The sequence below is a fragment of the Aythya fuligula genome, chromosome 3 (assembly GCF_009819795.1).
Source record: "Aythya fuligula isolate bAytFul2 chromosome 3, bAytFul2.pri, whole genome shotgun sequence".
Lineage (NCBI taxonomy): Eukaryota > Metazoa > Chordata > Aves > Anseriformes > Anatidae > Aythya > Aythya fuligula.
Genome location: NC_045561.1, coordinates 84,553,911 through 84,577,922, shown reverse-complemented (window position 1 = coordinate 84,577,922; position 24,012 = coordinate 84,553,911). Strand labels below are relative to the sequence as shown.

At 43.8% G+C, this 24,012-nt stretch overlaps 1 protein-coding gene across 1 annotated transcript; it reads right to left on the bottom strand.

Annotated features, from left to right (window-relative positions):
- Nucleotides 1-655: 655 nt before the first annotated feature.
- Nucleotides 656-24,012, bottom strand: HMGN3 (high mobility group nucleosomal binding domain 3). The gene is made up of 6 exons (XM_032185109.1): nucleotides 23,900-24,012; nucleotides 10,103-10,153; nucleotides 4,243-4,272; nucleotides 3,574-3,621; nucleotides 1,165-1,278; nucleotides 656-1,047 (listed from the first exon to the last, which is right to left on the bottom strand). The coding sequence occupies exons 1-6, from the start codon at nucleotides 23,912-23,914 to the stop codon at nucleotides 916-918; spliced, it is 390 nt and encodes a 129-aa protein (XP_032041000.1). The 5' UTR covers nucleotides 23,915-24,012; the 3' UTR covers nucleotides 656-915.

The following is a 24,012-nucleotide window of genomic DNA, read 5'->3' as shown; positions in this document are numbered from 1 at the left end:
TGTGCGGGTATTTTTTTTCCATCAGCCACCATCAAAAAAGAAAATCCAAACAGACTGCATGCAAAACTATCGTTGCTATATCATTTCGTCTTCCTTGTAACAGCTGAAAATATGAGTAAGGCATTCCTCAGATTTAGAGAAAACATTAGGAGGCTGTAGTTTTGCAGGCAAGGAGACCTTTTATTTTAATCCATTAAAAGAACCCAAAATAGTCAGCAGGTGGCCACATCTATCCATGTTTCATTAAAATCACATAAACCCTAAGTACAAAAGCACCACTGATTATTGCTCTAGAAAAACTGCATGAAAAATTCAAATACGCACAGTAAAAACATCACCATATGCACAAGACTTAATTTCTTAAAGCAAGTGTATGGAATGCTGATCCAATTTTACACATACCTTGCAATATTAAGTTGATATTTATATTACTTGGCAACAATGGGAATTTCTAAAAGCACTGTTATGAGAAGGGAAATGTTCATATACAGTTTAATATGTCAACTATCATAGTCCTAAAAAAATTAGCATTTACAAAATACTTGATAAAAATATCTTTTAAAAGTTGTCCAAGAGGTACATAAAATCAACCCAAAATTTTCATGATATTTCATTCCTTCTTGTCACCTACAGATTCAGTTTTCTGAGCCTGTGGAGAAGAAAGAAAAATTAATTACTATAGTAAATTGCTGTTATATATGTATGAATACCCACCCTACTCTTACTCCTTCGATTTCTTATTTTTAAACAGCTCAATTTCAACCCTATGTCGATATTACATTCACACAAACAAAACAGGTACACTCACACGCTTCTCTTAATTCATTGGTCCCAGCTTTTCAAAAGCAATACAAGCCTTACCTGTCAGCTTCCATTGTTCATACTGAAAAGCACCACACCACTACCTGTTTCTATTCACTGCACACATGCAGAATGCTCTACCGTACCCTTAACTTTCACTGTTTCAATCTGCCCTTTTACTGACAGTGTGCTGGGTGGGGCACCTCTGGATGTTGAAACACTAACAGTTGAGCGAGAGATGCGAATCTGCAATAACATTATGGGCAATAAAAAGAAACATTATGAACATGCTATCAATGTCTGAAAGGCTGAATAATTAAAAAAGCACTGATTCAATCAGCAGGAGGTATGTGTGGAAAGTACCTCTTCAGCTTTATTTTCACCATTTTCAGATGGTGTAGTACCTTCCTTTGCAGCTTCTTGCTTTTCATCCTTCTTCCCTTTAGCACCTTTGTTGGCCTTTGTTCCAGGTTCCTTCTGACAGAAGATTAAAAACATGGGCACAGATGTTGCATGAATAGCCACAACTCTACATCTTTACCAAAAATCCTTCATATGAAGTACGAAGCAAATTCTAGCAAGCTGCTTGTGCTGGACTGAAACAGAAAACCAGCTAAACACCACCTGAAAAATTTATACCCAAAGTTAACCAGACTCCCTAAATTTCTAGAAAATTTACTTCTTTGTTGTTTCTCTTAATTCACTGGGATACAACAAAACCCTCGAACTATTTTGGTTGCACTGATTAAAAAACAGAGGTATCTAAAATATCTGTACGAACAAATCCAATTATAATATATGGAAAGCTTATTTAGCCAAGCACAAACACCGCACTGCTTGTGCAGCAGCACTACAGTTTTGATTAACATGAAATAATAAATTAGATTAACAAAATTAAGCACTTTTGTTGGCTGTCCTTTTGTTAGTTTGGTAACATCTGTGATGTTCATTTCATGTCAATGAAAGAACCAACCAACACATGAGAAAGGCAAACTGATAAAATTCCATCTGCAGCAACACAAAGCACAGAATTTATCAAAAGGAACTATCCTAACATCTACAGTTTCATTTGGAGATATGCTCTTGAACAATTCCTATGTTGAACCTACTTTTTGTTTTATTCTTTGCTTTCTGTATGTATTTATATTTGTGATCTCAGAGCAGTAGAAACATAGGATAAAGATAAAAACATAAGTAATGGGATAAAAATGTAAATCATGTTTGGCAGGGTGTTTTTTTTCATTGGCAGCTAAAATAGTTCTGATAAACCCTGGGAATATCTTCCATGGCATCATTCGCTCCAAATTCTCCATGCAAAATGGCAACAGAAGCTGGGAGCAGGAATATTAAGGTCAGTTTCCCTTTGCATTGGAGCATTTGCAGCCTTTCCAGAGAGGTCCCCATAAAGCAGTGGGGCAAGGAGGAAGGGATGTCATTAATCCCAGTTACAGGAGAGCCTGAATTACTCCTTTCACTCTTGAGCTTCGATGTTACGCAGCAGCTGCAATGCCTGAGATGCTTACTGGTGGTGTGTATCATCTTAACTCTTCAGCTACAAATGAATGAACTGAGGACTTAGTAAATCCGTACTTTGCAAGCTTTGAACAATAAAAGGGATGCTGAAGCTGTATTATCTTTAGTTGTTTATTAGCGGGGTCACAGCACACATTTGCTGCTTTTTGTTTTGGAGACCAAGATTAATATACTCCTTAAAATGTGATCTGGTCAGAACTTGAAAAAACACACTACTGTACTAAAAAAAAAAAATAATAAAAAAAAATACTTAGAGTTATGTTGAAAAGGAGTCCAGTTGCCTGAAATAAGCCTTGGATGTCAATGCAGCTTCACCTGACTCATTGCACCATGTTCATTTCGTAACACACACTGGAAGATACAGAACCTACCACACTCCCTTCCTTTCCTAGTGGCTCTTTTTAAGAGAGAAGCAGGACAGACTCAGCAAGGCATTGTTAGTATTTTAAGTTGCTAAGTTATATATAATGTGTTCAAAGTCATAGCTTTACTTTCACACATGGACTTCATATTCTGATACTTGCCCAGCTGAGATCCCAATACAAGGACTTGAAAAATGTAAGCGTGAGGAGTGCTGGACTGAGTTTCCAGCAGTATGTTTTTTTCTGATAAAGCAATTGTTCTTATTTAGCATTCCCCTTGGGCGCAAATAGATCTACAGTTTCTGAAGTACATGATTCACATGCTGAAATCCTGGAAAGGTATTTCAGACTCTAATAAGATTTTAATTTGACTGTAACTGACCTAGAAAACCCAAACCATTCAATTTAAATATATTTAATTTCACCTTTAATTATAATTGTGCATTCTCAGCAATTGCCAGGCTTCAAGAAGAGATAAGAGTATCTCACTATAAAATGAAGTACTGCCCCTCTAGACAACGAAACAGGATGGCATGCAGTAATCTCAAATCCTATTGTAGAAACCAAACCTGTAAATTTCAGGAAAGGTGTAGGAAAGGTGAAGAATGTTTTTGAAGTAGAAATTAACTACAAACTAACATAGTCTGCATATCAAACAGGCAAGACGTTTTGTTTGGGCCAGTAATGAGGCCAGGAAGGGGTGGAACAGAAAGAAAAGAATGATCTAATTTGTTTTTTCTTTGAGGGGAGAACTGGGAGGAGGGCAGGGGAGCTGATGCCTCTCACAAATACTCAGCGAATTCAACTGTTTGCAGTGCAAAAAGGGAGTGTACTTGCTTATTATTGGCTACAAGGATGGCAGCTGAAGTATATTTACCTTAGTGGTTTTCCTTGGCTTGGGTTCAGGTTTTGGTGGAGCAGGTTTCTAAAAAGACATTTTCAGTTGCATGATGTATTAAACACGTTACCAGAAGCCAGTAACCCAAGCTCCACACAGCTTCCCCCCACCCCCTTCCCTTACTTCCCACTCGTTACCGTGCACCTCGAAAAAGGCTGAAAAACCTTAGTGCACCTCCTCGCCGTACACACACCTATTTTCTTTAGCTCACTCTAGGAGCTGAAAGCAGATCAAGGGTCATTTCAAGAGACAAACATGGAGATCAGAAGTAACTATTAAAAAAGGCCTATCAGATGTGCTCTAACAGAGAAGAGCAACTAAAACCAAGTACTAGTAGTGGCAGCGAATGAAGCCCTCAAAGGACAGCCTTTTCTCTTTCACAGACAAGTTGCATTTCCACAACTACCAGCCTGCAAAAGGACACTGAGTCAATACCGGATGTAGCACATGGCATTGCACTGAGGTGGGGAAATGCATCTTCTATCAGACTAACTTCCCAAACCCAAGAAAATGCAATTATCTTTAGCTGTAGAGTTCTTAAATACCTCTCAGCAAGAATTAAAATTGAATCAAGCAAAATGTAACAAACCTGATGGGGCTGAGAAAGCACTAGAAAAGTATACACCAAGGGCTGTCACAGATACTTACAGCTGACAATCTTGCTGATCGTCTCGTGGGCTACAGAAAAGGAAGAAAGGAGAAGACATTTTTATAGGCAAACAGCAAGCAGCATTCAAAGCAACACAGTATCAGTCATGATGACAGCATAAAACACGCCCCTGCCAAAATACCCATCTATTGCCAAACACAATTCAGGGTGTCCTCATCTTGGAGGACCCAAATTTTAAAAGGACAAAGTGATGTGTAATTCCTGACAAATTTTCCTCTAAATCTACTCTCAATATGGTGAAATACTATTTTCCCCCTATTTTACAAGTACTCCTGAGGCTGTTGCTGCACTCTGAAAGGTTCACAAATACATTACGTGTGCCTACCTGTGCAGAGGACACTGAATCTTTCTCAAAAATACTTGAATTTCGTAAATACTTAGAATGATGTTTCTGTAATTTATTAGATGTTATTTGTAATAGCCAGTAAGAAAGACTATCTGATACACAGCAGAATAAAGATAACGTCCTTCCCTAGAGGATATCGGAGCCCTAAAATTTCAAAAAGAAAAAAAAAAAAAGAGGGGTGCCCTCACTTCCACATCACGCCCCACACTCAATCCAGGAGTGCATATGACGAGGCATACAAAGGCAGCTGCAGAATCACAGGGAAAATGAATTCTTCTATTTAAACATAATTCTAAAAAGGACAGAAGAACGTCAAATATTCTGCTTTTCTTCCTTCATCACCTTCCTTATTAAGCTTTATGTCATTCTGTTCTTTTTGATAAATTTACCACTGAAGATGAGTTAAGTCTTCAAAGCATCTGTAAGCTCATTGGTTTGCTAACAATATTTTCTGAAATCATTAAAACAGATGAACCCACGATCCAGTTACACAGCATGGTTAGCAAACACGCTTAAAGTTTGGCCTGTATCATAAAACTAGAATCGCACTTGTAATCAAAATAAAGAGACAGCTCAACTGCAACAAATATCCCGTGTAACACAGCTGAAACAGTGAATCAAAAACACCTTTTTAATTATGCATTAAGCATTTAAGTTGAGATGAAAAACCACGGCTCCACATATCTCTTGCAACAGAAAAAAAAGCTGTTGTTTATGTCTGAAGAATGCAGGAGTTTGTATTCAATGGAGCCGTTTAACCACCCTTTGTGGAAAGCAGTAGTGAAAACTTCAGATCTGGGTTCAGCAAAACAGAAGTCTTAGCAAAAAAACACCTAGTGATATTTTCAGCTATTAAACATTTATGCATCTTTTACAAAAAACAAAAACAAAAACATAAACCTCTCTTTTCCTATAAACAAGTCCGTTTTCACAACTGATGATTTCTATCCCTCAACGTTTGGGCATCAAAATGTTGTGTCAGCATTTACGTTTCAAAAGACACTGTGCTTTTCTACACAAATGATAACCTCCCCCACGTTCCCCACCTGTGCCAGCTCCATCACTGGTTTCATGTATGTTCTGCATTGCTATGAGGAACTCGGCACAAGCCCTCCAGCTCCTTTAAAGATGCCCGAATGCCCGACTGGTACGTCACTTTAATGCTCATGCAGAGTTTGTATGTACGCTGTGTTATCTGCCTATAAGGAGGTACTCAGAGTCAAGTCAAAGGCCAGATTTTAATATCATTTGGGAACTTTTTTCCCCATTCAAACAGCTGTACTAAGACAGGAACAACCAGCTTACCCAGCTGTTTGACACTGGTCCACTAGCAAACACCCCTGGAAAGAGCCTATGCAATGGAGCAGACAGAGCAACCAACACTTTGCACTTTCCTACTGCTCCAGCTTCTGGCAACCCACACTTGCAAGCTTTCCAGCCTGGATGCTACATATACATCACACGTTTAACAGCCCCCAAGGGACATTTTTCCATAAACTTGTCTCAGAAGCCAGTGAACTCATTGGTGCTTTCAGTTTCCATAACATCCTGCAGCAATGAGTTCCATAATGGGGTTATAATGCTGTGTGGAAAAGAAAAAGTAGAATCTCCACTTTTTGTGGCCTTTCATCTAAACTTATTGCTTCTTACTTGCACTATATCCCTCTGGTTCTCAGGTTACTAACTGCCTTTCTCTGTGTAGCTGACGATTTTATCCCCTCTTATATGAGGAGTCCAGAATCCCAGACCATCCGCTGGAACCCACTGAAAAGCTGCTCCGCACCCTCTGTATGTGCCACTGTACTTCGTGTGCTTTTCTTTCTATCCTTCTTAAGGAAGAGCCAGGAGAACTTCATTTTGTAGTTTGCATCTGGGTGCCCAACAAAGTAATCTTGTTTCCCACTCTGTCCTCCGGTATTTGTCCCACATTCTGTTTACTTTGTGATGAGAACCGCTGTTGTCTAACAGCTACTCGCAGTGATTCCATAATCGTTCTCCTGATTACCAGCTGATTTGGTGCCAATCACTGCCATCTTCTCCTTGCCACGTGAATTAATTCACATCTCTCCATACCGAGTTACCACCACTTACATTTTATCACCTAGTTATCAGTGACATTACATCCTTCTCGGTCTCACTTCTAAATTTTTCTGATCATGTTTTATAAAGTTTGCCATTTCTCCACTACTCCCTCTCCTACATTATTTAATGAATATATTCAGCAACATAAGCTTAAGCACAAATCTTAACACTCCACTGATAATTCTCCTCCAATATGAAAATTAGCTATTGTGAATAGCTATATTATGAAATATAGCTATAGCTATATGTCCTACTTTCTTCTCATACCTTTATTTGTTATCAGTTGTTTGGAATACCTTCCTTTTAATCCATGCAAGCTTCGTTTCTTGAAGAAATGGGTTGGGGATCCTTATCCGAAATGTTCTTTACGTGTAAGCAGGCTGTAGCAATCAGTATGCCAGCATTTATGCACCTGTTGCCTTTTACAAACAACTCAGCTGTGTGAAGTATAACCTCTTGGCAAAATTGGTGTTGACTCCCTCATTATGCTATATAAATTATTATACATTTGTCTACATGCATGCATTCTAGCGTTAATTTTTCTTTATATTATTTTACTAGTTTTCCAAGTCAGACTTACAGCCTTCATTTTCCAGAATCCCTTATCTAAAGTCTTGGGAGCATTTCATTACCTTCAGTTGCACTGGTACCGGGGCCAAGCAGTAAAAGTTACATCCCACACATAAAAGTTTGGCAACTTCAGATTTGGGTGCTGGTGAATACAGCCAGGCTGCCTAGATCTCATTCTGACTCAATTCAAAAACATCCTCCAGATACTGCACCCATGGGAAGTGACCCCACTGTGAGCACCTCGGTAGGAATTACCCACAGCAGGGGTTTCGTTACTGTACTTAAGCTTCACATTTGGCTTGCTGGAGGGTTTGCTCCTTCCCTCATTATTTTCCGTCTTTATAGAAACACCTTTAAAAATGATAAATTTCCTTTAATTTGCTGTTAAGCCATTCTGATTGGGAGGGCTTTTGAAGAATAGCATGCTCTTCTGCGAGCCTCTAGCATGGTGTATCACATAGCCTCTCTGTCACCTGCAACCATTAAACCTTTTAGCTGCTCCTTTTAATAGGCTATCATTTTTAAGAAAATTCCCTTTCTTGATATCAAAACTTACCATCGTGGAGTTTATTTGGACTTACATTCCTGCAAGGATGACGAACCTGAATATATTATAGCCACAACTACAGATTAGTTCTCTGCTAACTGTCTTTTTAACTAACTCTTACAATACTACTGAAGAGCATCAAGGACTTATTATCCTTTTATTGGCCCTTTGATTTGTTCCTCCAGGAAGCAAGCACTTACAGTTTTAACTTGGTTTTTGCCTTTGTAGTGCCATCCTGTGCCTCTTACCAAATCTCTGAAGGGTAAGTGAGATCTCCATTAACACTATTGCTGTCCTCAGAACCTCTCTGATGTCCCTTAACATCCCATTGACACTTTTATTATTGTGGCCAAACGATAGCGGGCCCAGTTTCTACACTATATACACCCCATTAACGCAGGGCTTGGCAACCCACAAAGGACTCAGCTGTAGTTACTGATTTCTCTATTAATCTAGAGAAATATTAAAGACAAGTGAGGCATGTAACAATTCCATCCCATCTCTAATGCCATGTAGTTCTCCAGCCTGGATATTTTGGGCCCCAACAAGTTTCCATTACCTACTGATGCCCTCATTTAAAACTAGTGGGTCCAAGTTGCCCAGATTTCGATGTGCAGTTCTTACTATGCAAGTTTGTTGCCTGCTCTCACAGGGGTGACTTAAGCAGAGCTTTATTTCTCAATACTGCTCTTTGACTTTTCAGATGTCAACCTCTATGGCTTCTGTGCCATCTCCCTCCCCATCCCACTGCCCAGGAGCACTGACTTCACCCTACGTACTCTCAAACTATTTTAAACAGCACATCTGAAGGAGACCGACAAGTTCTTCAGACCTCCTCAATGCCATCCGTATGGGTCTGTTTTGGTTCAGATTGAAGCCACCCTTTCTGCACACATGCCACCCATTCCAAGAGCTCCCATAGTTTCTAAACTAATTCTTTCAACTATGTTCCTCACTCACCCACTGAGAGCTACAGGTATGTCTATTGAGAAGGTATTCTTTTTTTCCTCCCCTCCTGTAGCATCATCAGCCACTATTATCTTGACTGAAGACTACTCTAAGAGCCCTCGCATTTCAGAGCAAGCAGGCTCTCTCTAGAGAACCTGTATATTTCTGTAAGCTTCTTGGTCCTCCTTTATGTAAGCAATCAGCTCTCAAACTTTTAGGGGAAGGAACCTTACTTTTCTGTCCCTTGAAGAAGTAATATTTAAACTGGGACAGAGAAAACCATTAATTCAGAGCAAAAAAGATTATATTTTTACGATGATTTAGTCAGCCTTTTCATATTTTGTGAAAGAGAAACTAATTGGTCTTGGAGAAAATTTCATAGGAAGATACTGAGATACCAAAACCCATTCTTCTCAGACTTCCTTCCCAGTTATTATTTTTTTTTAGGAGCTCATTATAATCGCTCCTATTGTTTGAATATTTTGACATTTTCTTCGCATCTTTTTTTCTGCTGGATTGACCAGCAACCAACTTCTCAAGGCAGAAAATGTAAAACTTCATTTGACTTCTTCCCAAGGATTTACAAGAAGAGCAATTAAGGTTTAGCTCATTTGAATCTTCACCCGTCGGGTCCTGATTTAACTTCGTCTGCTTCAAAAGATGACAATCTAAGAAAACAAATCCCCATATTCCCTTAGCCCTTCTTTTTTTTTTTTTTTTTTTTTTTTAAAAAAAAAAAAAAAATCACGTTAAGGCCTGTGACAGACGAACTCCAGCAAACCTTGCTGTAGTGGTCAAGCCACCACCTGCTGCTTCCTTGCCTTTTCTGCCAGAAGTTGCTGTGCCCTTAAAGCAAATTCAGACAAAGAAAACACACAAATGTGTCAGCTGCTCCAGGTCAGAGCCTGGTATCTGAATTCAAGACACCCTTCCATCAGGCACTTCAGCTAAGAATAGCTTTGATGGAGCGTGGCTGAGGTGCGTGTATTAACCCTCTTCTGCCAACTCACTAGAGACAGCAACGCAAATCAAGGCAGTGACACCCCCCGCTGCTGCATTACCAGAGCTTATCTATAAAAGCCCTAAATGGTTCTGAAATGTATTCTGTGTATCGGTTAAGTCCTATGAGACCTCAGTGCACCAAAACAAACTATGCCCAAAAAAGCTACAAACGTGGATCGCTGCTGGTTTCAAGCAAACTGTCTTTACTCGCACTGAAAACACCTCACCAGAAGTGGCAGAGCGATTCGTAGCCTTCTGATACGCAAGACCACAGATCTCCAGTTAAAGAAATACATGCCAAAATGAATTAAAAGAAAAAAAAATAAAAAGGAAATATACTTGCCTCTTGTTTAGTTACTTTTGCTGCATCCTTGCCTTCAGCACCCTCTGGAGACTAAAAGAAAATATTAAGTCAGTGCTTTTATTACAGACTTAAAAGCATCCAAGCAACAGCAAACAAAATTATGGCGAAGACGTTTCTTTCTGTACATTGCAGCAACTTCAGGAAGCCTGGTACGGGCACCATCGTACCAAAGCCATTCTCGATTTTCCAAGCAGAACACCAGGACTGATCATCACCAGGTACACGTGTACCACACAGCGTCCCCCAGTGATCCCCGCAACCAAAGCACCTGCAGGCTCCCCTGGGAGCTTCACCTAATCAGCAGCTGGCAGCGCAACAGTATGAACTGGAAGCCTGAGGTTTGCTCTTCTCGGGCTTCTGAAATCCCCAAGAAACTTCACATGTTTCTTCCCAAACAGGAACTTCACTGGTAATGAGATGAGGCGAACCAAAAAAGCCCAGCATTACTGAAATGAGTGATTTCTTTATCTGATTTGCTCCTTTTGTGCCTCAGGCTCACTCAGCTGGAAGTTTGAACAGTATTTTCCCCTCATCTCCTCTCCACCATCAAAACAGCAAAAATCGGTAAAACACCAAGACTTCTGCAGGAAAGCCAGGGACAAACATCTTTCTTTGTAAGAACAAAGCCTCAACCTGGCCGCTGTTGTCTGCCAGAGGTACCAAAGAAACATTAGTTAAACCGCTGCTAGAAATCCAGCTTCTGCTCTTCATTTACAGCCCAAGATGCATTACTTTACATTTTGCAAATGACAAGGTTTCCACCTAGATGCAAGCAATTCATGGAAAGCCAGCACACGGCAGCAGCTGGAGGAGAACTACGAGAAAGGCATGGGTTTAAAAAGGGCATTTAAGAGGCAATTTGGTAGCCCTTCTGCTTTTCAATCAGTAAAGGAGCAGGCTAGGTACCTTCTCCTTTCTCCTCCCAATTCCCCCCTTACACACACATGGTTTTGACACAATTCCTTGGAGTTACGCAGGTTGGAGCAGAGAAAAGGACCGGCGGGTTGGCAGCAGCTGCCCACTGCCTTCTCCTGTCCCTGGGCACTAATGTATTTACAGAAAGACACTCTGCAACTCCCCACTCAAAAATAAAATGTGGCTTTGTTACTCGGTGCTCTCCGGCCAGAAGCGAGGCATGCCACAAGAGCAGCTGGGTTAAAAAAAGCCGAGGAGCGACCGTCTGAGCAGCTAGCAAACAGCAGGAAGTTGAGCAGCACCGAGCGGGGTAGAGCAACTCAGAATAGCAACAGTCAGGCATCCAAAATGGAGCCTGGCTGCTCCCCCAGCTCCTGCAGCCTCGCCGGCCTCCCGCAGGACTGCTTCAGGTTTGCATTCCTAAAAGCCTCTCGGCTTGGTTATGAAAGAGGTGCCACGGCTCGCTGCTGTGATGCTGGGAGCATGAAGAGCCGTAAGCAAAACGCAAACGAGCAGCTCCACGAGCAGCCACCAGCAGCCTTGCTCCTACAACTTCCCTCTTCGGCGCACAACATGGTGCAAGCTTCCAGCACAGCCTTCCCGGCGCTCATCAAGTCCTAACATCTGTTTCTCCTGTCTGAATTTTCTCAAGTCTTCACAAACTTGCGCTGCACCCTTTCTGCTACGGGGAACTCAAATAGCATCCTTCCTGCGCTGGGCACCTATTTAGATATGAAACCTGTGAGAGAATGTCTCATCTTCTCCTCACGGGGGCCAAGAGGCTTGAGATTTATAGGGGCAGGGACAGAAAGGCGGCATGATTCATTTCCTTTGGAAGCCAGGCTGAAAAACTCCCCGTAAACTGAATGAAACCGATTCACACCCTGCAATCGGGCTGTTTTACACCATTTCACTTTTAGGAGCTTTGAAACAGGGCTAAATCCTCACCAGCCGGCACTGTCACATGCCAGTAGTCTTGCAGTAATCGCCCGGGAGCAAACTCTCATCCCACAACACCGTACAGTCAAGGCACAGCAATTTACCCCATTATCTCCAGCACCACCGAAAGACACGTCCACCTTCCTGACAGACGGGGCAAGCTGTTTTTAGATGTCAGTATTATTGCTTGACGACAGATTTTAAAAATGGCTCACGAGGCTAACCACAGAAAAAAGAAAAGTGAAGTTATATTAAAATACCCTTAACGCAGCCACAACCGCTGTACAGCGCTACGACACGTTACGTAACAGCCTGATTAAGCTAGCTAATTAGCCCAAAATTCCTTCTGAGGAAAATCCAAGAGCGATCCTGAAGGCCGAGAGCTTTCCTCCACAGAGGGAGGTGCACAGGAGCCACCCGGGAGGCGCGGGCAAGCAGCGCGGGGTTGCACCAGGCTCCCATTTCCACGCCGGCGCCGGTGCCTCCCCGCTGCGCTCGCCCTCCCAGGGCCTCGCCTCCCCAGGAGGCTGGCAGAGCCGCGGGGGGGGCCGTGTCGCCACTGAGGTAATCGATCCGGCTGAAAAATAGCCTGCTGCTTCAACGAGTGCATAAATATTATAAATACAGATACAGATTATAAGTATGGAGCCCCCCCCAGCCCGCTCCAGTGAGCTCGTTTGGCTGCGCAGCTGCACAAACAATTGAGGCAGGGCAACGGGCAAGAGCCAAGTGGCACGGGCAGTCGCGAGCAGCCCGGGATCCATAGGCTGGCAGACCCCAAAAAGTTGTCAGATAGGGCTACAACGTAATTGCTAAAGGAGGAACAGAAGCCTGTTTTCCCCTCTGTGAGCCCTGCTTGGGCATTCCAGCCTGACGTGGATCTTCGTGCTAGTTTCCACAGCGCTTTCTCCTCTCCCTTGGGATCAGAGATTGGGATGTGAACGGATTTGAGGCGAGCGCAGCTCCCAAACCACTTGGCATGCCACAGGCAGTGGCAGCCTGCACTCGTATCTGGGAGTCACGGGGCTTTTACATAGAAACCACCAAAACCTTCAGGTCTGTGTCCCAGCTCTTGCCCTTTCTGCTGGTGCCAAACCACCAAAGGAACCCTGGTTTTGTCCTCTTGGCACGTGGCTCACCGTGTTTCACCCCGGGCACATTAAAATGTGCCCTGGTTACCATGCCTTGCCCTGAAAACTGCCCGGGGGGGGAACCATCCCCACGGTGAATTTGGTGAAGCAAAATCAAGACCTCAGCTGGCGCTGAACAGCAGAGAAGGGCACAGCACAGCCTCGGTGATTCCCCAGCCGCAGCCCCTCACACGCCCACGTTACGCGCATAAAGCAGCCTCTGTAGGCCTGCTGCATCTGACTCTGCGTGGATGCCTACGAGAGACGAGGCAGATAATAAAAGAAACAACCGATAAGGCCCAGATAATGGTGAATTATTTTTTTCCACTCACAGAGGTACAGAGAAGGCACGGCAAAGGAGCTGACTGGCTAACTATAAATATGCTTTTGACATTTAATCTAACGGCAAGTTTTAGGTTCAGATGACCACACATTGTGTCATGCCTCCATCTGCACTACGTAGTGGCAATACAATTGGAGACGAAGCTGCAGCTAAGCTTCAGGAGCTCTGTCAGATCTGCACAACTTTTATACCACCAGGTTAACCTGCAAGGCTGTGTGCGAGATTCCCCGTGCCTAGCAGCAATCAGTTGGATTTTGTGGTGGGGTTGGTTTGGGATTTTTTTGGCCTTCTCTTCCTTAAGCTACAACTTAGAAAATGCTTTTGTAAAGATTGGAAAAAATATATATATATTAATAAATTACTGGGAGTATTCAGAAGAAAAAAAAAAGGTAAAGGAATATTGAAATTGAACTTATTTACACACGCAAAGTTCTTGCATTTCACTAGCTGTGAAGTATGCACAAGAACTGGTGTTTCCACGCACCACCACAATACGGTGGTGCCTGCAATGCCAACACCATTACAGAACTGTTGAGTTGAAAAGAGAAAACTAGATAACTGTTTTAAGAAAACATGTAAAAGAACAAACTGACCAATTTCCTTTGTTGTTGTTCTAAAGGCTGCTTACCTGGTGGAGACGCTTTTTCTCCTTTTTAATTCTCTTATTGAAATCCTGCAACACAAGCAGGATTTAATGGGGGACACAGTAACCTGTGGTAGTGAAGTTATTGTTGTTCATTTGAGAGATCCAAAGGTGCATGTTTGAACCTGCAGTGACCAGCTTCAGGATAAACACTTCATACATAACTGAGTGGGTTGCACTATCGTAAAGGAGAGCACACTAAAGGCACAAAAAGTGAGAATGCAAGAACGTGAGAAGTAACAGTTGGCAAAGGAGGTGGCTTATAAAATGCAACAGATCATTCATTCCGGGAAGGATCCTGTTACTAGCTGACAATACCTCAGCTCTGGTGGGACAGAAATTAGTCCTTTCATACCCTTGCATAAAGCAGGTACCAATTTCATAGTAACTACCAGCTTAAGGAGTTCGAAAGGCAGAAAGCCTTCACCGTCCTACCACACGAGCACTCTCTGTAGTGTTTCCTCCCATCTTTGCAAGCTGTTTTGCTCAGCCACACCTCAATGCGCTGCCTGCGATGGGATTTGCCTGTGGATACTTTCCTGGCTCGCTGTTCTAGCTGTGATTTCCATGACGTAATGCTTTGGTCATTCCCTCCAACAACTTTTTTCACCAACCAAAACATGATAAAAGCTCGCAACAAAACGACTGTAGAAAAAAAATAAAAGACATCATATTGAGCCCTAAGCCTTTTCTTTTTTTTTTTTTTTTTTGGGGGGGGGGGGGGGGGGGGGGGCAGGGGATACTGCAATGTTTTCCTAACATTTCCACTCCCCTTACTTCCCTGTGAACAGAGCTCTGCTATAGCCTAAATTTAATTCAGTGAATTGTTTCCCCATACATGCAAGACCTTCTAATTATTTCTGTCTTCACAGCAGCTCTGAATTTCGTGCCATTTCATAAATGTAATTAAAATGCTGTTTGCTTCTTGTTTTAGATTAACAGAGACTCTGCGGGTTGACTAATTTAACACCAACCACCTCCTGCACCATCCTTCTAACCATTGTTTCCTCCTTCAGCTCCTCCAGGATCTTATCATTAACCTTTGTTTATAGCTGGTTCTTTGATCTGCTCGCAGCTGATACAACTATGCTCACTGCCAAGGAAATCTGAATGAACTCTGCAAGCGGAATTAAATCACCCTATTAAATGCTTTAAGAAATCAGGTATTCTTCCTACTGCACTCCTTCGTTTCTTTTTTTCTACAACAAGCCTGACCCTGGTTTAAAAAAAAATAAAATGCCATTAATGTCAAAAACGGGTAATTCTGCCAGAACCATGAAGTACAGAATAAATCTGTTTAGTGGTTTCATTTTGTAAATACTTATCCAGACTGACATGTCTTGCACTCTTCCAAAACTCTTAGATTTTATATATATATAAAATATTTTTTTCAGTTTTTGCTTTTTAAAATGAGAGTTCCACTATGTACATTCGACTTCGGAGGTGGGGGTATATTTATACATTATTTATATAATCTATATCTGCACACATATATATGTGCATACAAACATATGTAGATATAAGTTATTCATATGCATAATCTGTGCAAACTTTGTATGTGTGTATATACTTACATATATAAATAAAATCTTGATTCTGTACAGGGGGAGGCTGGGAGCTGCATGTTCCTAAAGCTTGTCAAGAAATATTTATAAAGCTCTAAAACATGCGTGACACAGAAACTCCCTCCTGCTCCAGACACCAAATTGCCAAATTACATTTTGCTACTTGTATTAAATCAAACACTTACTCCTTACTTTACAAAAAAAAAAAAAAAAGTTTAAATACTTATTCTTTAAATCTATATAATATTTAATCTTTTCTGTTAAGAAGCATTACAACATTACAATGAAATACAATACAAGACATCATTTTTAGAATATTAATGTCTTTATTTGTGTCTACTAAGAGCAGAATATTTAATTTTCTAATCCTTTGGGGGAGAATGTTGTTGGATCATGAAGTTCTGAAAACACAAACCGTACTTAAAAGTTTAAATATAAGGAAGGCCATTAATATCCCCTGGTATTAATGTGCTAGTAGGAAAAAAATGAGTGAAAAAACAGTTCCTGATCAAAATCTCTGTTCTTCATTAGAAATTCAAGCCAAACAGAATAAAGATGCATTGCATTTTCAAAGAATATGTGAGAAAATAAGAATACAGGCTGCCTGGATATAATCAAAATCACTAGGCTCAGAAAACAAAACAAGCACATTTTATTAAATTCCTTAACTTTCAAACAGTTAAATTCTGTGAGCTTTATCCTTTTCCAGAGCAGACAGGCGAGACAGAAAACAATTTAGGCCTGGGGTATTTCTAGATATCCCAAACCTGCCAGAAAAAGTACTTTTTCTTCATTGTAGATAGAGGCCTTGCTGCTCCCACTGAATGGGAATGGCAATGATTGACCAATATAATTTAAACCACACTGAAATTTGATGGCACACTTTGCAAGTCTCACAACTGGCTTGGCTTCTTGTTTTTACACCATTTACTTGAAGGGTTATATGACTAGGACAACGGACTGAAAAAAAACAGGGACAAGACATTCCAAATTTGTCTTCCCTCAAGTCAGGTTTGGTAATGGGCCATTTTCTACCTGTAACAGAGCGAAGGAGTTTTCAGAGGTAGCAGCTCAGATCTTAAAAACAGCAGTGTAACTTAAAACAGTTATTCCTTATTCCTTCCTTATTCAAATAATTCGCTGTGTTTTAAAAAATGCCCAGCAGCCATGGGAGCAGTGAGCAGAGCTCATCTATCTGAAGTCATCCAGCCTCCCCTGAACTCCAGACCCGAGAATTCAGCTTGGTAGTGTGTAAATTCCTGTCTCAATATTTGCTTAGCAACTTTACTGCCACCATAAAATAAAAAGGCAGATTCAAAGAATATGATGGATGACATTCAACCACTAATAATAATATTTCTCCGGCCTTTCAAAGCTGGTGCCAGTTCTGCAAGTGGGATGGAGCTGATTGACTCATGCAAGTCTACACGCACAGCTGGAGCTTTTAAAACCTTAAAGGCCAGGTTTTGAAATCACCCGTGTCTAAATGGAACCGATCAGGCCTGCAAAGGAAAACAGCACCAAATACTTCTGGAAAAATACGTAAGAAATTTAAAAACAGAGATTAATTTATGCAACTATTTTTAATAGCGTAACTGATTCTCAAAAATAGCCACCTCTGACAAAGAGATATACCATGAATGACAGAAGAAAGGTGTATAATTCCTCCTCTCCCAGAGGATGTAACTGTGATAAAAACAAGAGAAATCCAGAGAAGAGCCTTTGTTGGGACTGAGAGGTGCCACAGGGCCCCAAGTAAGGCACACATGGTGCCGTGCCCTAGACCCACCAGCCTCTTTTGTCCCAGGAATGCTTCCAGCTGGGCTTGACAAGAGCATCACCCTACTACAGAAAGGAGAGCTCCACAGACAACCTAAATACATTTCAAAAGAAGATAAACCAAGGGGCTAAGGCTGAGAGGAGGAGGCAGGTGGGATACGAAAGGATGCGGCAGTGACAAAGGATGTTCCCACTATGAACAGCACCAACACCTCTCCTTAACTCTGCCTGAGAGGAACAGAAGAGCGCAGAAGTAAACATCAGCAGGCACTCGACTTCCAGCCGTGGGAGCACCCTCTGCTGCTGCTAACTCAGCACTAGGACAACAGAGAAATCTGGGTGGGAAGAGCTGACATACCTACACAGTCCCAGCGAGGCTGGTGTTGATGGGAACGCGCACGATCTTTCTGTGCAGACAGATCCGAACACTCTTGGGGAATTGCCTTCTATATTTGCAGCTTCCACTGTTACCAAGCACACCCACTCTTTACTACAGGAAGACAGGAGCGGTATCTCCGAGCTACAGGAGTAATTAATTGAAAATTGGTCACCAAGGGACACCGAAGGAAGAAAATAACCAAACAAGCCCAGCGCATCTTTTTCCATAGCAGTTCCGGGATACGATCTGACCGCCAAGTTGTTCTGAGGAGCAATGCCTAATGAATTAAGGAACACCCCTCTACGTACCCTAACGTAGGAGCTGGGGGACAGCCAGAGGAAGGCTGGCTGTGGCTGTGCTCTGCTGAGCGCCTGGCTGGCAGCAGCAGCCACGGTGCTGGGGAGAGTTCTGCACATCCCCGCCAGACAGCCAGCTTCCTCTTCGTGCCAGCCTCTGGGAAGCCACAGCAGCAGCATGGCCCGCCTCAAAACTACCTCAAATGTGCACGATGGCCCACAGGTTAAATCCGGGTAAGGAGACGAACGGGTGTCTGGAACTGCTTCTTCGGTCTGGATACAGCCACCCGAAAAGTCTGTCAAACTGCAGCCCGACCCGTGAAGTCCCGCAGCGCCAGTTTTGCTGATGGTAAAACTGAAACAGGAGGACCTTACTTCTGAATGCTGCCAGTTGCTCATTCCCAGCCCTACTCCCTCCTAAGGGGTTATCACACATTCGCTGCACCATCATGTAGCACCTCGAAACTAAAATGATCCAAGGAAAAAAAAGAATTCAAGGGCACGTTCACATCTGTTCAGTAAGAGAGCTCTAACAGGATCATGACCTGCAACTTAAGTCCAGTGCCTGAAAACGCCTTTTTGGCTAATGGACCATGGGAGAAATCACCATTTTACCTGAGCTTGGTTTACAAAGAGAGATGCTAACTTCCAACAAGAGCTGTGATCTGGTTAGCTTACACCCTGCACTAAAGGCACACTTGCACCAAGTAAAATTCAACTTCATACAGCTTCTCTGAAACAAGGATACGTCTTGGTACACAGCAGTTCTACCTACTGCTTGGGTATAAAACAGCAGAGAAACTAAAAGTTTTTCTAGTAAGATAGAGGAAAAGCAGCACTAAACTGCATGGCATATACCAGCTACATCCAGATACATACACAGGACTTCTTTATTTTTTATTAAAAAAAAAAAAAACACAACTTAATGCTGATAATTCTAGAATGCAAAATAATACCAACATCCTGGCCAGATCACACAATAACAACAACCCCACTGGCTTGTTGAACTACCATCAAGCTTATTTTTGATTTCCCTTACAAGCATCACTAGGTACTTCCCTAAAATCCATGTGCTCAACAAGATGACTTGCATCTGCTTAGTTTTGGCATAGAAGGTGATGGGTTATAAAGCAGACTGTGTCACTGGCTGTACCTCATCAGACAGCATGCTTCAACACACGGAGCAGCATTACAAATGACTTTTAATTCAGGGAAAAAACAAGAACGTTGAGGGTGCCCATTCATTAATTCCAGTTGTACTTCAGTGTGGTCAAAGAAGAAAATTCCTATACATTGTAACCCATTGTTATTAAATGGGTCAGATTTTTACAGAATTGCATAAAGCAATCAGAAGCATTTTAGATCTATAAAAACTCGGTCGATGAGTTTATAATCACCATAATTCTAAAAAAAAACCAGTCATAGCTAAAATTACATTAATAGCTCTTTTAAGCTTTTTAATATAAACCACGGACAAATATATGTTGCATGTATTTAACAGCCCTGTAATATTATTTATGGCAATGTGGCACAGCAGCATTATTCAAGAATGGCTTTTCAGTGCCAGTCAACACTGCTACACTGCACTACATCTAAATGTACCATATGCAGATAAAACCATGATCCTTCCTGCTTGTTTTTTATATGAAAAATGTAGGTTCTTCGAGTCGGTCAAGGCCAATCAGCAATTTTGTTTTGCTTTAAATACATCAGGGTTTGAAATCATCAGTGGTTACAAATTTATTACTAGCGCTACAATCTCTAAAATTGAAAAGCCATAACAAAACAGCCTTTTCCCAAGTATTACAAGAATCCTGCAGTCTTAGTATGCTCTGGCACCTCTGTTCTGTTTGCCTTGGTTGAATCTAAGTGCGTCCCTGACCGCACAGCAAACGTTGTGCCTGTGCCTGCAAAGGGTGCCCAAGGCAGAAGCCCACCCAAGGACTCTGCTGGCACGTTAGGCAGGAGGTTTTTTTGTAATTGGGGCACCTCAGCGACACGGATCCAAAGAGGCTTTTTCTGATGTTGCTTATCCTGATTTCCAGCAGTTACTGGATGACCTAAGATTGATCCAAGGCAAAAAATGGAGCAGAAACTACCTTTGCAGAGCTCTGACTTCTTAGTCCCCATGCAGCAGAGGGAGAAAGGAGGAAGTGGTCAACACAAAACACAGGGGGAATTTGGGGAGAGAACGGGAGGGGGTAGCAGACAAGACATTAAGGATCTGCTGCTGACTCCCTTTGCCCTTGTAATGTGTAACCAACCTCCCAATCATGACACAGACCAGAGAATTCCCCCATCCCATGCCCTGCTGTGTTTGAGGATGAACCCAAAAGTGCCTCTGCTACAGACCAGCAGCTTCCAAGCCCAACACGGGGCACTTTGACCATCAAGGTGCGAGTCCCAGGGGCATTGCTGGAGCTTCTGCCTTGTCAACTCTGTTTTGAAGTTCCTTGGCACAGTCTGATTCACGCCTGGAGTATGAATACCTGGAAAGGGACAGGAATTAGAGCCCTACAGCCCTTGAGTGTACTTCTCACTGCTGCACTGCTTGTGTGCTACGAACACAAGCTCGCCTACTGCTTTTGCCACAAGACCTACACCTCCCCCTGCACACCGAGCAGTGACAGCAGGATCAGAGCCCCAGCAAACCAAGCTGTCATCTGCAGGACCCTTGGCTTCATTAGCTAATTGGCATTAATCACAAGTTGTTCCCACACTTCAGAGAACTGGTTACTATTTCAAAGTTCCTCAGTTTGTGTGCTTACTGTAAGGCAGGACAACAAATTTGGAGAAGTAACAACTGCACCACTCAGAGCACAGGCGGTGCTCATTAACAAACCATCGCTTCAGACATCTTAAACTCAGAATCCAAGGTGAGGGGACCATTCCAACACCTTGTCCCTTTATTTCTGTGCCCCATTTCCCTACCAGCAGGGCAGGAACACATTCCTCTTTGAATACCCACAACATCACAGAAACAGAAATTCAAACATGATGAAGTATTTCACAAAGAGCACAGAGGTTAGGTCTAGAGGAAAAAACACCGGTGAAATCTAACAGCTCTAGTCCAGTACATGTGAGAACCTGCATTTAAACCCAAGGATTAGAAGACACATTGAGTAGACACCTGGTTGGCAAAAGAAGTAGGAAAGTAAGAGTCCTGCAGAAAAAATGATTGCTGGATCATGTAACTAAGAGCACTACAATGGGCCAAGCCCAAAGCACGGCACCTTCTCACTTCTACTGAAGCAGCAGCATTCCAACCCAAATATTCAGAAGTTTTCGGTTTCTACAGACTAGCTGGGCATATTTACTGACTTTAGAGAAAAGGACTTTGCATATCGGAACAGGAACCTGCCCCAGATGTTCCCCACTACGTTTTCACAGCTTCTGCAGTACAGTCGATGCTAACATCCTTGACTACAAGGGAGCAAATAGTTTACAGAAGCAGCAAATTAGATCACAGCGTTTTTATTTGCTCTGAAGCCACAGCAACATTCAAAGATGTTATCCAAAACAAGGCATCAGAAGAAAAAGTTGGAACTAGCCCTCCCACCTGATCCAGCTCTAAATGTTTTCAAAACAGCCTGTGAAGCGTAGGTCGTGTTGCTTGGGGCCGGATTAGAGACCAAGTCGCATCATCCCGGAGCGTGGCCCCAGCTCTGCACGGGATGGGTCCCGCCTGGCCTGGTCACACCCCCGAGGTGGTGCACGCGCTGCTGAGAGGTGTGAGCACTGCTCACCTCCGTGACGATGACACCAGAGCTTATGTACGCACGCCTGCGCGCGTGGGTGTGTGTGTGTGACCACATGGCGGCTCTCCTTGCCACCAGGCACAAGACGGCTCCTCGTTCTTCCAAGCCTAACGCAGAGATGTTTTTACCGGGGCGGTTTCAAGGTCAAGGAGTTTTCCAATATGACCCAAGAGCTAATTCCAGTTCGACAGGCAACAGAACAAGGGGAAACACCCCCGACCGTGCCAAGGCATTCGCTGCTATCGATACTTCAACAAGCCTTCTGGTTCACCCCACACTGGCACACCTTGTGAAAGGCCACGCTCACGCCACAACATGTTATTACAACAGGCAAAGCGCGCAGAAACCTGACAGGAAGAGTCCAGAGTTCAACCTCCTTTTGCTGTAGTGCAGCACTCAACACCGTCTGAACACACGGTAAGCTCTCCAGTCTCCCCACAAACCTCAACCTGCTAGCGATACACCAAGCCCTGACGCCACGGCCCTGCAGAGGACAGGCAGCCCGATGCAGTCACTCACCACATCCACCAACAGCGCCGCGCCAGACACTCAGCCACTCGCTGAAGTTTACGTAGAGATGCAAACTTTGTTCAGAGATGGACAGAAAAGCAGAATAAAAAAAAAAAAAAAAAAAGACCAGCCAGTTGAGGTAACCAAGGCATACGCAAAAGCAGGCGTGAGCAGCAGCAAGCCCTTTCTGCGATATTATTTATTTACTTATCCACAAAACTATGAAATTTTCTCATTTTGATTTTTGGAGTTTATCACCCAATCAACATTCTGGTATCGGCAGGTTTTTTTCCAAGCTAAAAATTTTGTTTTGAGAGCAGAATTTGTGATTAGCTGATGGCTCTCTGTCCAGGTGGGAGCTGACTGATGAAACTGCTCAGCTGCTGCTGTACCACTGACTTCTCACTCCGTGGATGTTACTCTGGAAGAAAACTGACCACTGTGGAACACTTCAGCAATTCCACTTTTCTCAAAAGTGTTGTTCAAACGCTTCCTGGACCCAGAGCTTCCCAAAACTGGTATTTTATGCACAATCTTAAAATGCAAACGCTCGCCTGTGTGGTACGAAGTAAATCACAATTTACCGAGTAAGCTTTGTCTCCATCGCTTTGACAACACGCGTAAATTTTTTTTAATAGTCTTCTAAAAACAAGCCATGCTCTCATGGACCTACTATCCAAAGATAAAGTTTCTCTTGACAAACACTTCGCCACGGGCAGCAAAAAAACCTCCACGAGCGACTTCAACCCTGCTCCCCGCTCGGAAGGGCAGCCTGACACATTCCCACCGACCTAGTGCAGAAGGGCAAAGGACCCGGGGCGGGAGGGCTGCCAGGTCCCCAGAGTCGCCCCAAGACCTCCAATTGTCACCTCCTCCCCCGTGGCAGGCACTGGGGGCCGTGGGGAAGGGACAGAGGAAGGAAAAGCGCTGGGGGCTGGCTGCCACCGAGGCGAGGCATGCCAAGGGAGGCCACCAGCCCCACACGGCTGGCTGGGAGCGAGCTCTATCTGCTTGTTGGGGCTCGGGGTGCTCCAGCAGCACGCTATGTCTCTCAGCAGCAGCACAGCACAGGGCTGGGGGGCACCTCCATCCCCCCACCTGTGGCTGGGCACCAGGGGAGGCCGCGGGTCACCTTATTTTAGGGGCCAGGCCCCCAAATCCCCAAAACAGCACGGGGGAGAGGGGGAAAGGGGGGAAATCCCGCAGCACCACGGCGCCGGCAGCCCCCCAGCCGCGGCCCCTCGGCTCGGGAGGCCGGGGGGGGGCCGGCAGCGGGTACATACGGGTCTGCGGGTCGGCTCTAACATGGCTCGCCGCCTCCTCCTCCTCCTCCTCCTCCTCCTCCTCCTCCTCCCCCACACACCCGGACCCCGCGGCCGGGCCCCCGCCCCACACACCCCACACCCCTCAGCCTCATCCCAGGCCCGGAGCTGCCCCCGCCGCCCCCTTCCACCCCCCAGCCCCCAACCGCCGCCGGGAGAGGAGCGGGGCGGGGCGGGGAGGCCGGCGGGGCCGTTACCTTTCTCTTCGGCATGCTGCCCGCCGGCGCTGAGGCGACCCAAGCGGCGAGCGCGGCTCCGCCCGGCGCTGAGGGCTCTGCCCGCGGCTCTGCCCGCTGCCCGCCGCCCCCGG

Bases quoted from the DNA above. Each gene is read 5' to 3' on its own strand.
- HMGN3 (XM_032185109.1), bottom strand. The intron at 3,622-4,242 runs GTAAGTATCTGT...ATGTCTTTTTAG, and splicing joins GATCAGCAAGATTGTCAGCT to AAACCTGCTCCACCAAAACC. The intron at 1,048-1,164 runs GTACTTTCCACA...ATGTTATTGCAG, and splicing joins GTGAAAATAAAGCTGAAGAG to ATTCGCATCTCTCGCTCAAC.